Source organism: Pieris brassicae, chromosome 1 (genome assembly GCF_905147105.1).
Source record: "Pieris brassicae chromosome 1, ilPieBrab1.1, whole genome shotgun sequence".
Classification (NCBI taxonomy): domain Eukaryota; kingdom Metazoa; phylum Arthropoda; class Insecta; order Lepidoptera; family Pieridae; genus Pieris; species Pieris brassicae.
The window spans coordinates 9063653-9078971 of record NC_059665.1 but is presented as its reverse complement, the minus strand read 5'-3'; the positions used below and the strand labels follow the sequence as shown (position 1 = coordinate 9078971).

Here is a 15319-nt window from a genome sequence, read left to right as displayed (position 1 = left end):
CGGGCTCACCCGATGTTAAATGATAACGTTGACTATAGACACTTCCATTATCCTAAGGCTCGCGAGTGCAATCCTGGCCTTTTAAACTTTTTCATGTATAATGGTAAATGTATGGTAATCGCCTATTGGACAGACACTTTTCTGATATTTTTTCTTTTTGAGACAACTTGACATGCATCGATCTTTGGAGTCTTTAACATTCTGGTTTGTAGAGATAATAATTATTATATAGAAAGTAAATCTAATTGGTTCTTACAACACAGCTGTGATTAGAACGCATGGACTTTTCAGACGAAAACAAATATTTAATTCAAAAATTTATTGTAAACAATATCACAATTAGAAATATTACTTAAAATAATTCACAAAATCCAATTATTTGTGATATAAGTTAAAAATAAGCAGTTTTTTAATAAGCTGTTAATATTACATTGCATCTGCTTAAAGTATTTATGGTGGATTCAAAAATATGGGCTTTATAGCAAGTTGGACAAAGTAATTGTCTTTGCGAATAATATGTCCAATATATCGTAAAGTTTGTATGAAGAATACAAATTATATTATAGCAGCCAAACGCATGCCATAAACGCCATGGCAAGTATCACTGTGTCAACCATTGACAATGTGGAGTAATATTTCTCCAGATGGCTTTCATACCATACATTTTTGAATTCAAAACAAATAGCAAAAAATGGAAAATCTTTAACATTTGATTTCTGTTAATATTTCCGTTAATTAAAGATCTTAGTAGTTTTATAACATTTATAAAGTTCAAAATAAATAATGCACAACATATCTTTAATACATTTTGTGTCATAAAACGGGGCTGAAACTAGGTATTATATAGGATTGGGAAGAGATAAATTATCTACGTTATAAATGACATAATAAAATATCGTTGCTAGCCCCCCTTCATACAACTTAAAATAGTGCTCAAAATCTTTCCAATATAATGCATACAAACGTAATATCTATTAAGGCATTTTTTCTTCCAATGTATTCTTCGTATCTAAAACAATAAAATAATTGAATGCTATGTGTTAAGCTTAAAGGTTATTATAAGATATATTAAAGCCAGAGTCTTAAGGTGAACAGAAATTATTACAGGTTTATACTCATAAAGGATCTTAAAAGCAGCAGTGTTGGCTTCAACATGCTACATTCATACCCAAAGTCTTAGGTTCGATCGGCTGTGAACCTGTAATGGATATTCTGTCTATGTACCAATGATGAAGGAAAACATTGTGTGGAAACTGGCTTGCCTTAAACCCAAAAAGCAAAAGGGCCACTGGTTTTTTTTATACTGTTAAAAATAGCTGCGCGAACGTTAATTCATGAAACATTTCCTGTGCAGTCTTATCTATAATATATCTAATGTTTGAAATTGATTAAAATTACATTAAACACTGTTACTTTGTATGACATAAGTCAGGCTGAATGGCTAAAACTTATAAGTATCCTTTAATCAAGGCAAAATTCTAATTTAATTTGATGCATATGTTCAATCAATCCATCAATGTATCCCTTAGCGAATATTTTTATTACCTATGAACGTAAAGCCTGTAATCTAGATTGCATCTCATCTAGTTCACTTTCATCGGGTTCCTCAGTGACTTCTTGACTTGTTGAAGGAGCTCCGACAGCTGTGGGCGGCGCCGGCGCTTCTCCCAGCTTGCCTTGAGTCAGTTCCCATAACACCTATAACATTTTAATTTCTCTTATTGTACTAGACTTCAGAATATTAACTAATGTTATTTTTTCTTTATCATCTTTAAAATTACAGCTTCCACCTTGCATGGGGTGTTGAAACATTGCCAATTCCTAAATTTAGAGCTATACATGAAATTATAAACTTTAGTAAGACCTACCTTGTCAACTTCACTCTGTGCTGCTTCCTCCATTTCTTCTTCATCTTCCATGCTAGACATAGTTTCATCTACCATTTCCTCAATAATACCAGCTTTCATCATTTCTTTACTTAAGTCTTGCATTGTTTGGGCAATCTCTGGTAACCTAAGCAGTGCCTGCATAGCTTGCATTACCTAATGTGAAGAATTTAATTCAGTAAATACATGACATAGGTTTATTGTGACAATCAACAACAATTTCAAACAAAATTTTACTGTGACCATAGCCTTTTAAAGAGATTGTTTGGAACTTTCTATGGTAACAATGTAAAATTCATATATCTATGTAAAATATAAGCTGACTTTATTGTAGCTTTGTGAATATTTCCAATATCTTGTACAATGTTTTATATGAAAAAAAATTTAAGACTTGCCTATAGTTATATCTTATATTTCTTTAATATGTCTTTAGTGCTGTTTCTTAATAATAAAATTCTCGGCAGATACAATGAATTAATAATGTTTATACAAAAACACTAAACAACAACATACCTCAGTTGATTTTTGTAAAGAACCAGCAACCCGTAATGTTGCTGTAATAAAAAAATATAATAATAATTAATAGTATATAGAATTTTATATCAATAAATAGACTGTACTTACCAAGTTGATTCTTCATTTGCATCTGCACAGAATTTAAATGTGCTTTACTAGTGTATATTTTACTTATTGCTTTTCTAGACCTGATTATTTCTTTGGCCAGTATAGTGCAAACTTGTTTATCACTTTTAGATGCTGCTTCTTTTAAAGATCTTTTAATTTTTTCTTCTTCCCTTTGAATTGCTAAAAAATTTATATACTGTATAAGTACATTATTGAGACAATAAAGAAAGTCTTTTAGATTTTGTTTAAAAAAATTGTAGGCACATTAATCCAGCCCACATAAATATTTTATACAGGCAGTTTTGTTTGTAGATCTTGTGAATTTAGTTGTTTTTTCAGAGAAAGTTTTTCAAGCATTTAAAGTATTGTACAAGGTGAGTCATTGTTCTCATCACCTGACTTGGTATTGTATTTAAAAAGATACCGAAACTAAGTCGTCTTTACCTCGTATTTGCCTGTCTAAATTATATCCCTCTTTTCGTAATTTATGAGACCACTCGTTTACCTTAAATAAAATTACAATGTAGTTTCGATACAACCAATAAAATAACTATGTATGACAATTACAACCAAGCAAACCATTTCTTTTGGATTCCGTTCTGGTGATTTACCGAATAGACCCATTGTTAAATTATATACTTAAAATTTTTATGACAAAAATATCCTCTGTAAACAAAAATGGATTTGTTGTTTTTAAGTAACACCAAATGGCAAATAATAAATCAACAACAACTGACGTCGGGAGGGTGTGGGCAGTCAGCACAGTGACACTGAGTATTGACTATTATCGGTAGAAGCAGACTGGGGACATAGAGGCAAAGAGACATTTCTAGACACAGATAAAGGACATTTATCATAAAAAGACATCTTGCATTATCTTCTGTCATTGTCGTTGTTTCGGTTACATTTGTTTGTTTAGGTTTGTGCTTTAAGATGTGCCGGTTATAATTTGCATATAGAAGTTCAGTAGAAACTAAAAAAACTGTAGTTTAATCACCGTATCGACGATTACTCGAAAGGAAATAAACTTTGAAAAAAAAAGGTAAGAATTTTGCACGTTCGAAGCAACACTTAATATCTTGCAAACCTGATTGATTGTGGTATCTTTAGTTTTTAGTATGATATAACGAGACAAAGGTTCATATTCTGATGTTAGTCAGATCAAAGATCACCTGATAGCTACTTATGCTAATATAGTATTTGAATAAGTTGCTATTTTATTTGTTGATGTGTATACGTGTTGATCTGTTTCAGTTTCAATCAATGATCAATCAGATCTTGCTTTAGTCTGCAGTTCAAGTTAGCATTCCATTGCATTTTTAATAAAAAAAAAACATTGTCTTCTTTACATGCTGTGTTATTAAACAGATTAAACAAATTACTACTTTATATATTTATAATATCGAAAGATTTAATTTATAAAACTATTACTGATAAATAATTAGGTAAAAGTAAATGGAAGGCTTATGAATTTCCATAGTCACCGACTACAATCACTACTCACTAATGTTAATAATATTTACTAGCATTAAATGAAAAAGACTTCTTTAGTCCTAGTTCCTTAACAACAATATACTTTTATTATTTTCAGTTTTTTATTATATATTTTTACATTTAAGAAACAAATTTATGCATCTGTATTTATTCTAGAATTAATTTAACAAATTCTTGTGTGAAGTCCTTTTTGTATTGTATTGTGGGTTTGTTTGATTTGTATATGTATCTTGTTTTTATCATAATTATGTCAGAGTTCTTTTGATTTAAAAGATACTTTTAAAAAATTATAGTTATTGTGTATTTAAGTAAATTTGTAGATATTTGTGATAGTTTAAAAAGTAAATAATGTAGTGATTTGTGAAATTGAACTAATTCTTTATATTTGTTACAATATAGGCATTAAAATATTTCTAAGCAAAGTTGATTGTATAATAATTGATTTAGTCAAAAACCAGAGAGAGTTTGGCGATTATCGATCACCACTACAAAGGCGTTTGTTAAATCAAATCTCTCTAATCAATGCTTAAAATACATAATAGAATTTTAAGCTCAAAGTTTCTATCAGTACTTACGATGAACTTAAAATTACATCTCCCGTAGGCATTCCTAAACGCTGTACACTGGCCTGCTGAAAACTATTTATTACATTTATCATTCATCTAAAAAAAATTGAGTCAAGATTGTCACTCATATCTTAACAAGCATAATTTAAATTGCACAATTCATATTGCGCTTGCGTTGCTTTGCGACATTCGTTAATAACGTACATCCGATTGCAGATGATGCAGCGACATACTTCGTATTGTACTATATAATGAACATTGTTTATTCCTACATTTTTTTTAGGAACTCGGTACTTTTATATTTAAATCCTGTAGCAGTAATTATACTATTCGTGTATTTTGTAAATTTATGTAGAAGCAATTAAAGTAGATATATTATAGTATCCAAATTAGACAATGCCTCGATGGCATGCATACTTATAAAATGTTATGCTACACTAAATCACGTTTAATTCAATTCAATTTTTTTTTAGTTTATTAGTATTTGTTGTAGGAACAGAAAATTGGCAAAAGTAAACTTTATAAACTTTAAACAGATTTATTACATTATTTACGCGGTTTCTTGCGATTACTCGTCGTTTCAATAGTTTTTCAGCAATAGTAGTCAGCAAAAGAATAAATGTCGCAGCTAACTAGCTTAATCAGGCGTTCAATTAACAGCCTAGCCGTTAAACTAGCGGCCTGAAAGATGTTCAGCCAGTTGATGAAACAGCTAGGCAAATGACTTGGATCGATGACGTTTCATTACTTGCCTAGCCTGTTAACTGTAAATTTAAATTTAATTCCACTTTCTGCTACTCTCAAACTCGAAACGAAACTCTTAAAACTGTCAATCCACATGGCATCGGCAAACCACAACTTTGAAGGTGTTTTCCAAAGTTTCATCAAAAACATCAAGTACAATGGAAGAGTGTAGGAACAATAATAATGTGAATTTGACTTAAGCAGATTAATTTTAAAAGAAATATATTTTATGTCATATGTTTTATCTTTTTTATATCTGCCAAATGACTCTATCGTACGAATGGCCCAAGCAGTTCAGTAGTTAATTGAACGGCTAATTAAGCTAGTTGGCTGCGACATATACATAACTTCGATCGTCGAGTTATGTAAATAAATTCGCGTTTATAACCATTAACAAGTCTTATTAAATGTGTAGTACTGGTACTGTCGTAAATAAAAGAAAGTCTATTGTTCATAAGTTTAAAGGCAATAGAAAAATCAACATTAATTTCATATTATTGCCGTTTTATCTGCTAAGAACTTAAAGGTGAGCTAAAATAAAGCTCGCATATTACGTTGTTTTGCGACGTTAATAATAATATGAGGATATTTACTAATGACTTGTAAAATTAATTTATCAGTATATTACAGGATTTATTTATTAATATAATTACATAGCGATGAACCTAACCCGAAAACAAATAGGGGTCTTTAATTCCGCAGAGTTTTGACTTTTAACCCTTAATAGATGCAGTTGTATATATATTACTTAATTGTGATTTCCAACAAATAAATAATAATATTTGTCAAGTATATTGTAAGTACATTTTTAGTGCACTAGTTCTTGATTAAAAACCATTTACACGAGGACGTTTTTAACGCATTTTACTGCTTATCATATAATCAAGTTTAAACTATACACGAAAACTCCTTCATTTGAAAAAAAATTACGTCGACAGTGAATTCCAGTGCTTTATATCTAGTTTTATAATTAACATAATTTTGACAATCGAATTGCCACAAGTCAGCGCAGATTGGGATTTATAGGAAATAGTTGGTCTACGTCACACAGTTTTTCCATTGATTTAGTGGCTTTATTGAATCATTGATTATATAATAAAATAAAATGCTTACGTGTTCTGTGCACGTGTTTCAGGCCATTAATATAAAAACTACATTATATTTTTTCTTTGCCGATGCAATTAAAACAAATGAATGAATCCGGAATGTTTATGGTATTTTCAAAAATAAATTGAACAATGAGTTTTGGACTTTGTTACCTAATTATTCGAATTATAATATGTAATCTTTATGATTGATTAGGCTTATTACATGTGTGTATCTACAATAACATCTAATAATTAATACTTTGTTTATAATACCTACGTAAGAATACTCCAAGTAGGACTATAGTTCTTTGGAGACTATTTGAGCTACTGAGCTACTTCCACAAAAACATAATCGCGCACATCTAGCAAAAGCAGTGTAGATTTATTATTACATTTTAAAATCCACAGTGAAACTTATTACCTAAACCATATATATAGCAAAAAGCCCATCGCGCGGTCTGATGAGGTGACAATTAATATATTTATGAATTTATTATTTTCTATATAAACGATTATATACATAAACGATTTTCGCTGTCAAGTGCGCTGGGCGGCAACTCGCGTTTTACGGGGCTTGCAACCACAAAGGACCGTATTCCGTGATTTTAATGTCTGTTAAACTAATTTCAAAATATAAGCTATAGGTTCGAGTTCCAATGTCTGAAAACAGTGAAACTCGACTTACTTTTCTCGACAACGACAGCGATTTTTTCCCGTTTCGAACGCTCCATATACTTGACAATACAAAAATATAATTATTAATCAAATTATAAAAGGCGACAAATGACTTAATGAAACGTGGTTATATATTTATATAGTATAATCATCATAAATAGCCAAAAACTGTTAATTTAAAAGTAATTTCTTATCATTAAGTACCTATGTTTTATCGATTTACAATCTTTTCTTGCATAGCAAGTAGGAAAATATTAAATTGTTGTGAAAACTTTCCTATTTGATTAGTGACTCTGTCTATTGATGTGATTCGACCTCTAGATGTCCCAGGTTGATAATTTATCGAAATGTCACTTTTTATTGATGTCCTTTTAATTGTTTTTTTACGTTCGTTATGTTACAGACAATCTTTTGTACATTTGTTTTGATTAAACATATTATATATCATATCTAATTTATAATCTGTTTCATTGGTTTATTGTACGAGCGGGTCGAGGCTTGAACGTGTACGTAAACTCGGTCCTATGTAAGTTCACATCCCTCCTATTAGGATTTAAGTTAGTCAGCATACAAATATTTCCATTGTAATATCTTCTTTTCTAGTTCTCATCTGGAAAATTTAATTAAATTCCATTTCCAATACTATTCAAGTATACATTATATTCTTGTAATGAAGTATCCTTCATCAGTGCTGCGATCAGAAGCCTTGTGTGCACAGCAAGCGTAGTGAAGCCAAATTATAACAGGGCACTACATCTTTTTATTTTTCACTAGCGGACCCGACAGACTTTGTCCTGTCTTAACTATGAATATTGATTTCGAATTGGTATAATTAACTAAAAACGCTTTATGATATAAAACATTATTTGTTAGTGTTTCTGGCGCGTATATAAATAATTTTGTTGGTATTCCGACATGGGAACGGGCGACATATAACTGGCCATGTGAAAAACATGGAATATCATGATTAATGCCACAAACAATAAGACTGTAATTTTTTTTATATGTATGTTATCAATATAATATCTCCGATGGAAGCATTACTTTTAATGAATACTTAATATGGTAGTTAAATATTCTTAAATCTTATAATTTCCGCGCTGTTTTCTTAATTTTTTTATAACCTTCTCCTGACAATAACAAAATCAACAAAAAAATAATTAGCGAAATCGGTCCAGCGGTTCACGCGTGATGTCGTGTCCAAGGGAAATAGGGATTCATTTATATATATTGATTGACAATATTTTGTGTGTTTTTAAAACTTTCTTTCTACCATGTCAGCTCTGTAAGCTCGTGTATAGGTTTTTGTTTAGCATTTACCTGGACTCTGCGGTTTTCAGTCATAGTATCGCATGACAGGCACACGCGTGGCCTGATCTAATGGTTAGTCCGGAGTAAATATTTTGATTTTATTGATATGTATTGCTCGCGTGAGTGGCGTTTTGCTAACCATGTTGGAGTGCGCGCGCGGTACATCCGAATGTTGACATTTCCGCCTCAGGTAAAGTCGGAAGCCTCATAAAGCCCCATAAAGCCTCAGGCTTGGAACCCGTAGACCAAGTCTCTCCATTATATCCAGATTATAAACCCGACCCGTAAGTATCCTAAATAGGTACACTGACAAAGCAAGCTCTCTTCAGAGGCGTAGCTAGTCATAACCCACCTGGATAAGTTTTTTTTTTTTTTTTTTTTTTATAAAATAGGGGGCAAACGGGCAGGAGGCTCACCTGATGTTAAGTGATACCGCCGCCCATGGATATCGCAATGCCAGAGGGCTCGGTAATGTTCCTTTCTTGAAAGTAATTTAATGTGAAAATATTCGCCTTTAAAACATCTGACAGACGCAACCTATGAGATGCAATTCCACGTGTATTGAGCACTTTAAGACCGATGTAACTCGAAATTAAAAATCTCATCTAGTAACTACGATATGTTTTGATGACTAGTTACGTTGCAAGCCCTACTTAACAGGTTCAATAGTTTATCTAAGTGACGCACATTCCTCGTGGAAGGATTCCATCTAATGTCACCTTCGTACTGGTTTCGTGACCCAAGCCGATTTAGATTTGCGCATTAGTACCATTTGCGTGTTCCCTATTGCCTTTGACGTGATAATGAAAAACAACAATTGTTTCTTTTAACCAACCTAATTAAGACCTTTTTTTAAATCAATTTACTTATCTTCCCTAACATGGAAGAGGCTTTATTATAGATACATATATTCCATGGGGTGCTGAACCACCTGGTGTTTTTTAGCCCTCGCTAAAAAACTGATTCATTTTTATTTCTTAAGTAAGTTGCTGAACCAACCGTTCGCGAAGATTCTCCAGGTAAAAACTGTTTTCGGGGTGTGACATTAACCGGGGCAATGAAGCCTTTGTCGGAGCCACTTTTGTTTTCTGCTCTAGTTTATACCTGGATGCCCCATTTAGAACCTGCTAGTCTTTCTTTGTATAAGAAATATTAATTTTATTGGTTGGCTCACGAGACATCGTATGAAGTACTCAAGTGAATTTAAATCAATAATAAATCATAAGATAATAGTAATAAGCCCAATTATTTACATTTAAATACTACGTAGTTTGAAATAATAAATGCCAATTTAATTTTGTCTATGCACAGATATTCATCGAGATATGAATACGAGTTTCTGATGTGAGGAGCAAAAGCGACGAATCCGTAGTCGTAAGTTTTCCAAGGTCGGTGAGCCGTGAGGTTGTGGTTTTCAAAGTCCAGCAGATGACTTGGTTTCAATACTTTAGTCCTATTCTAATAGTGTCATCTAGATAATAGCGGACCCGACAGATGTTCTCCTGTCTTAACTATGAATCTTGATTTCGAATTTTTATAATTAACTAAATCAATATTTCAAACTTACCAAAACTCCATATTAAATTGAACTTTTAATATTAGGCGTGATAGCTCCGAACTAACGGCACTAACAAATTCATTTTTTGTTAGAAATCTTAAATTAATTATTTTATAAATATAATAACTCCGATCGAAGCATTTGTTTACGGGCGATATTCAGTTTTCTTACATCCTCTTTGACGATATTTGCAGCACGCATTCTGTCAATGTTATGTCAAACGCCATAAGGTTATATCAAAAAAAGTTTGAATAAAATGAAAAAAATTGATATCGTAACAAAAGTCGGGATTACTTAATATGGTGGTTAAGTAATCATATTTTTTTTAATTTTCCGCGCCATTTTCTTATTTTTTTCTTTGACAAACACAACCAAAAAAGAATTAGCGAAATTGGTCCAGCCGTTCACGCGTGATGCCGTGACCAAGGGAAATAGGGATTCATTTTTATATATATATATATATATATAACGAGATATTAAGATAAAATTAAGTGTACTAGCCCCCACACTATAGGATTCCCTGTGTTGACAGCAACCAGTCTCTTCCTTTAGACATGTTAACTGTCCTTAACAAGAAGTTTAGTGTATAAGCATAGGACAGGTTGACAAGGTCTTAAGATTTTTAGTGAATATATGTAATGTGAGTTTTGAAATATTAGTGAAAATTTTGTTTTTAATAAAGTGGTTAAAGATGAACGCGACAAAACATTATATAACTATTTTTAAGATATAAGAAATACCGCAAGAATATAATGAGCTTGTAAAAGAGGTTTTTTGGTTTCGTTTTCCGTCTCTATTTACAAACTGTTCTGTAAGTATTACGTCGTATTTCCAACCTTATAAAATTAATATAACTGTATCTAATATTGTTGAAAGAAATCTCCCGGCTTGATCTGTTATTAGCTTATCTACAATTTGATGAAGCAAACTGCGGTGAAGTTCCTTAAGAATATAGACAGTAATAACGTCCTGTTTGCGTCTCGCAACGGATGCATTTAATGATTCCTTTGTATACAGTTTATAAAACAAATAGTGTTACTAGATTCCTGGCTTAGCAGAAACATTAGAAATGTAATCCATCTTGACGGCTTTGTAATAAGTTAACTGTAGAGGATGAATATAAAATTATTAATAATTAATAAATACTACGTCTAGTAACACAACATTATGGCTTTAGTACTAAACAGTTTAAGTACTGTGGTATCGTGCAGTTACAGGATGGACGATATGCAGCTTCTTTTTAGTTCTCATAAAAAAAAATATTGGAGCGGTTTTGATGCGCAATAAACACGTTATTCTGTAACACACTGTAAGGACAGCTATCTTTGTAAGAGCAAGACTTATTAACACAAAATTTAGGTTCTGACTTCTGCCAAGTGCGACAGGTACAGGTACACCTTGCGCACGCGCCGATCATTTTGGTAATGCAAATTGTCAGCCGCAACAATGGCGTGTCGCTTAATTTATATTCAGTCCCACGTAAACGGTGAGCGGGAAAGCACGTCACGCGTGCCGTAACAAAAACTAATATTATGTAAAATTTGACCCTTGATTTTTCGAGAAAAATTCACAAAACGTGCATTTCTAGGCCGTTCCGCCGTAGTTTATGTTGTTCTAAAATAGTGTGTCTGTGTCTAATTATAAGGTAATTAAAAGTGTGTCTCAAATTATTTTTAATTTGCTCACATAATATTGTGAATGTTAAATCGCTGCTAAAATATGTCGATTTCTCTTTTCGCGTGCGATAGCAATGCAATTCTTTGCATTAATAAAAGTCTTGATAATCGTGTTTATATTCAGTAGGTGTAAGAGTGTCCGTTGCGCTGACAGTAGCGGCTGACAGAACAGGTCGTAAATCGTTATATTTATTTTGGGTTATTTACCCAGTAACATGAGTATGATATGACTCAGTTTCCAATTTTGTTTACACGACGACAGTGTGTCTTGGTTTTCAGTTTGAATTTTCCTATTGGTGCATTTTTACATAATTCACAATCATTCTTGCTCTATAGACCTCTATCAATAGTTTGAATTAAAATATTTATTAATATATGTATATCATTTTTGCATTGTGTGAACGTTTGTACCACAATAGCACTTATATTATTGTATTGTACTGTTTAGTAAAGTATAACATTAGTTAAACGATTTTTATCTATGATTATTGTACGTTTGTATCGTTTTCTTCAATCACTTACTACATTTATAATTTACTAGTTACTTTTGTTTATTAGATAACTTGTCTGATAATATGTAATAAAAATGTTTATGTTTAGACTACACAAACCGTAAAAGTAAAATCGACAAAAACTTATTATGTAATAAAATTAATATTCTTATAAAGAAACAAAAATGATTTGACTACCTATCCACTGGCCCTTGTATATAAGGGAAACAAATCTTAAGAAATTGATTTTTAAATTTAAATTTAAAAACTGTATTGATTCAATATAAAAACACGACGCGCATTATTTATTATACTATGTATACGTAAAAAAAGGATGATCGCGGCGCTTATAAGAAAAGCCTGCGTCAGAATAACGCAGATTAAATTAATGTGTAATATATCTCATTGGATTGGGCATTCACATTTCATGCTTCGTTTTATTGAGATTTTAAAGTGGGTGTTTGCTTAACAAAACAAAACAATAACTAGCAACTCCTTAGCCACTGAGCGACGGAGGCGACAAATTAAACTAATTATCAAAAAAACGTGTTGAGCGCATGACGAGCAATAATCATTACTGTTTATTTTATTGCGTGCCGATGAGACCTCTGACAATGAAGGTTAAATCTCTAAAGAATAATACCAGTAAACATTCAATAGTAATTGTATTTACATACAATTTAGTCTTTGCTATACGGCTAGTTTATTCTTTAGTATATAAACCTAGTTGACAGATTCTTGACGCAGCCTACTGATGAATTTTATGTTGTATAACTATGAAAGGATTTTACGGAAGTCAGGAAGTATAAGGAAGTCAAGGTCGTTTTTCTTTAGTAATTTAGCATCGGTCCAAAATAAATGAATCCGATTTCCGACCCAGGCACAAGAGCCGGTCGCAAACGGGCAGCACCGCAATGACATAAAAAAGGCTATATAAATATAGTTGTAGACAAAAAGATTTGTTTTAGGGTCACACAAGATCGCTATCAAATATCAAATGTTACGAAACAACCGCAAAAATGCAAGCGGATACTAGGGAATAGAATGACAATGCTATTTTAAGATAAGTAGATCAAAAGACGATCGCGTGCGCAGTTGTAATGTAATGCTATGGTCTCGATTTAATTTGTTGAAAACTAACAAAACTTAAAATATGAGAATTAAACATGATTTTGTTACTTTTTATTCAGTCATATTTACGTAGTGTAAATATCAAATCTCAGTAGGAATTTAAGGTAAGACCAAAAAAAAGGTCGAAAGTTAGCACTAACTTTCGACTCCCATATGTCAAAACGTATTGATTTTCGCATACGGGAATCGCCTGATACTAGGCGTTGAGCCTCGACTCTGAATCTTAGAAGTATTCACTTCACTTTAAGTCGTATTTTAAATTATCTACTTCAATCTGAAAGTTAAACTGCCTGTTTTTGTGTGGTTAAATTCTCGTCTCTATAATTGAGAATTTCTTAAACATTAGAACGCAATTTCTTCTATAATTAAAAAAAACTGACGATACAAAATTTTGGGGTCTGGGCCTCAGACACTTTTCGGTGCCTGATACACGCAGTCGATTTATTGGGGCTAAGGCATGCCGACTCGTTTGTTACAAGTGTTGTATGCGCATAGAGACAGAAAGTCCAATGGTGTCACCTATGGTTCGAACCTACGATTTCAGGCATGAGAGTCGCACGCTAAATGCACTAGGTCTATTCAGAATGAAATTTTAGCTTAAAATGCGTGTATAAATATTATTTCGTTAATATAATACTTATTAATCGTTCACCTACTCGTTAATCGCAGGCGTACTTTGTTTTCCAGTTTCGTTGTTTTTAAACAAAGAAAATAAAAGTATATATATATTTTAATTTACACCTGCATTGTTGTTACGCTGGCCCAAAGACCTATAACATGTTGGTTGTTGGTACTGATTGTAAATTTGTGTGTATATACTTTATCAATAAAAGCCTAGAAAGTAATAATTGATACCAGACTTGTAATTTACAGGTTTTTAGAAGCGTTGCTTACACCGTTTTATTCAAACAAAATATTTTGTAGGTATGTATTGTGTTTTATGTGCAAATACCTTATGTATTATCATTGATTTATGCATAAGAAAAAATCATCATACAAATAACATATATTAAAATTTTGTTTAACAATGGTTTGTTGTACCTGGCTTACATTTACAGTACAAAATTTTGCTTTGTCATTTGCTAATGCGTTGACTCAGTCACCTTTGAGCTTTCCTGGTTTTCTTTAAAATTTTGATAATAAATCAGAGCTGAATTTGTATAGTTCTTGTAGATTCCCATCGACTTATTTACCTTTTGTCTGTCGCTTGGTTTCGTATATAGAGAAATCACATTCGTCGCCTCAGTATTTTTATTTATCACCAATGTGATATCACGTTTTCGTGTTAAGTTGTCCCTGTTATTGTATTCTTCTAATATACTAATAAAATAGATAGGATTAAATTATATATTTAAATTAGATATACCCATTTATGTTCAAATAAATATTATTAGACGGTAGATCATTACAATTCGTAATTCGTTCAAAATAAAATCGTATATAAATTCCTAGATTTTCAATAAACGTCCCGATCACCTAGTGTAGAGTTTTCAGTTTCAAATGCCAGGTTACAATGAGATGGATGAGCTATTTCGAGTTCATTTATTTAATATATACAAACATATTGATGAACTGAAACTCTCTCTGAATGTAGTGTATCTCACAATATACTAAGAAACGAACTAGTTTTACTGCTTTATTTAATTATCACTTCAGATTTATATGTTAAGAGAAAGTGGTGTTAGGTTTCACTGTAAAATCTGTACTGGATTTACTAGTATTGTGGACAATACGTATTTTAGAATATCTCACGACAGTACACGTTAATTGATAAAGACTAATTAATAAGTACTGTTAGAGATTTTCCGATTCTGTGACTCGTTATAAATCTTTTTAATAGCCCTTTCTTTACTCATACCGCTGCCTCTGCGGCCAAAAATTTGGCTGAAACTGAAACGAGAAACTTTCATCACACAGCTAACAAGGTCTGTTACACTTTCTGTTATTTGCTGGCTTTCAGCCGAAGCAGGCGATAGACCAATTTTACTTTATGATGTCGTTGCCGTTTAACCCTTTAGAGTGAATTCTAAGCGTTCTAGAAGCAGTTTCAGATGCAGGACATGGCCTATTCAATT

At 32.0% G+C, this 15319-nt stretch overlaps 2 protein-coding genes across 4 annotated transcripts in view; one reads left to right on the top strand and one right to left on the bottom strand.

Moving 5' to 3' along the window:
• Nucleotides 1–355: 355 nt before the first annotated feature.
• LOC123714240 (charged multivesicular body protein 3) lies at nucleotides 356–3267 on the bottom strand. Its single transcript, XM_045668441.1, has 7 exons — nucleotides 3090–3267; nucleotides 2955–3015; nucleotides 2511–2690; nucleotides 2400–2440; nucleotides 1869–2042; nucleotides 1546–1698; nucleotides 356–1009 (listed from the first exon to the last, which is right to left on the bottom strand). Exons 1-6 carry the CDS (start codon nucleotides 3132–3134, stop codon nucleotides 1546–1548), a joined length of 654 nt encoding a protein of 217 aa, XP_045524397.1. The 5' UTR covers nucleotides 3135–3267; the 3' UTR covers nucleotides 356–1009.
• Nucleotides 3268–3419: 152 nt separating this feature from the next.
• Nucleotides 3420–15319, top strand: part of LOC123708472 (glycerol-3-phosphate acyltransferase 1, mitochondrial) — a 35944-nt gene continuing 24044 nt past the window's right edge. Inside the window, exon 1 of one of the 3 annotated variants that reach the window (XM_045659395.1) lies at nucleotides 3420–3549. The gene's annotated coding sequence lies outside the window, so the exon portion shown is untranslated. Of the gene's footprint in view, nucleotides 3553–11454; nucleotides 11592–15319 lie in introns of those variants that run through there. The other 2 variants (XM_045659315.1, XM_045659237.1) reach the window with 2 other exon arrangements.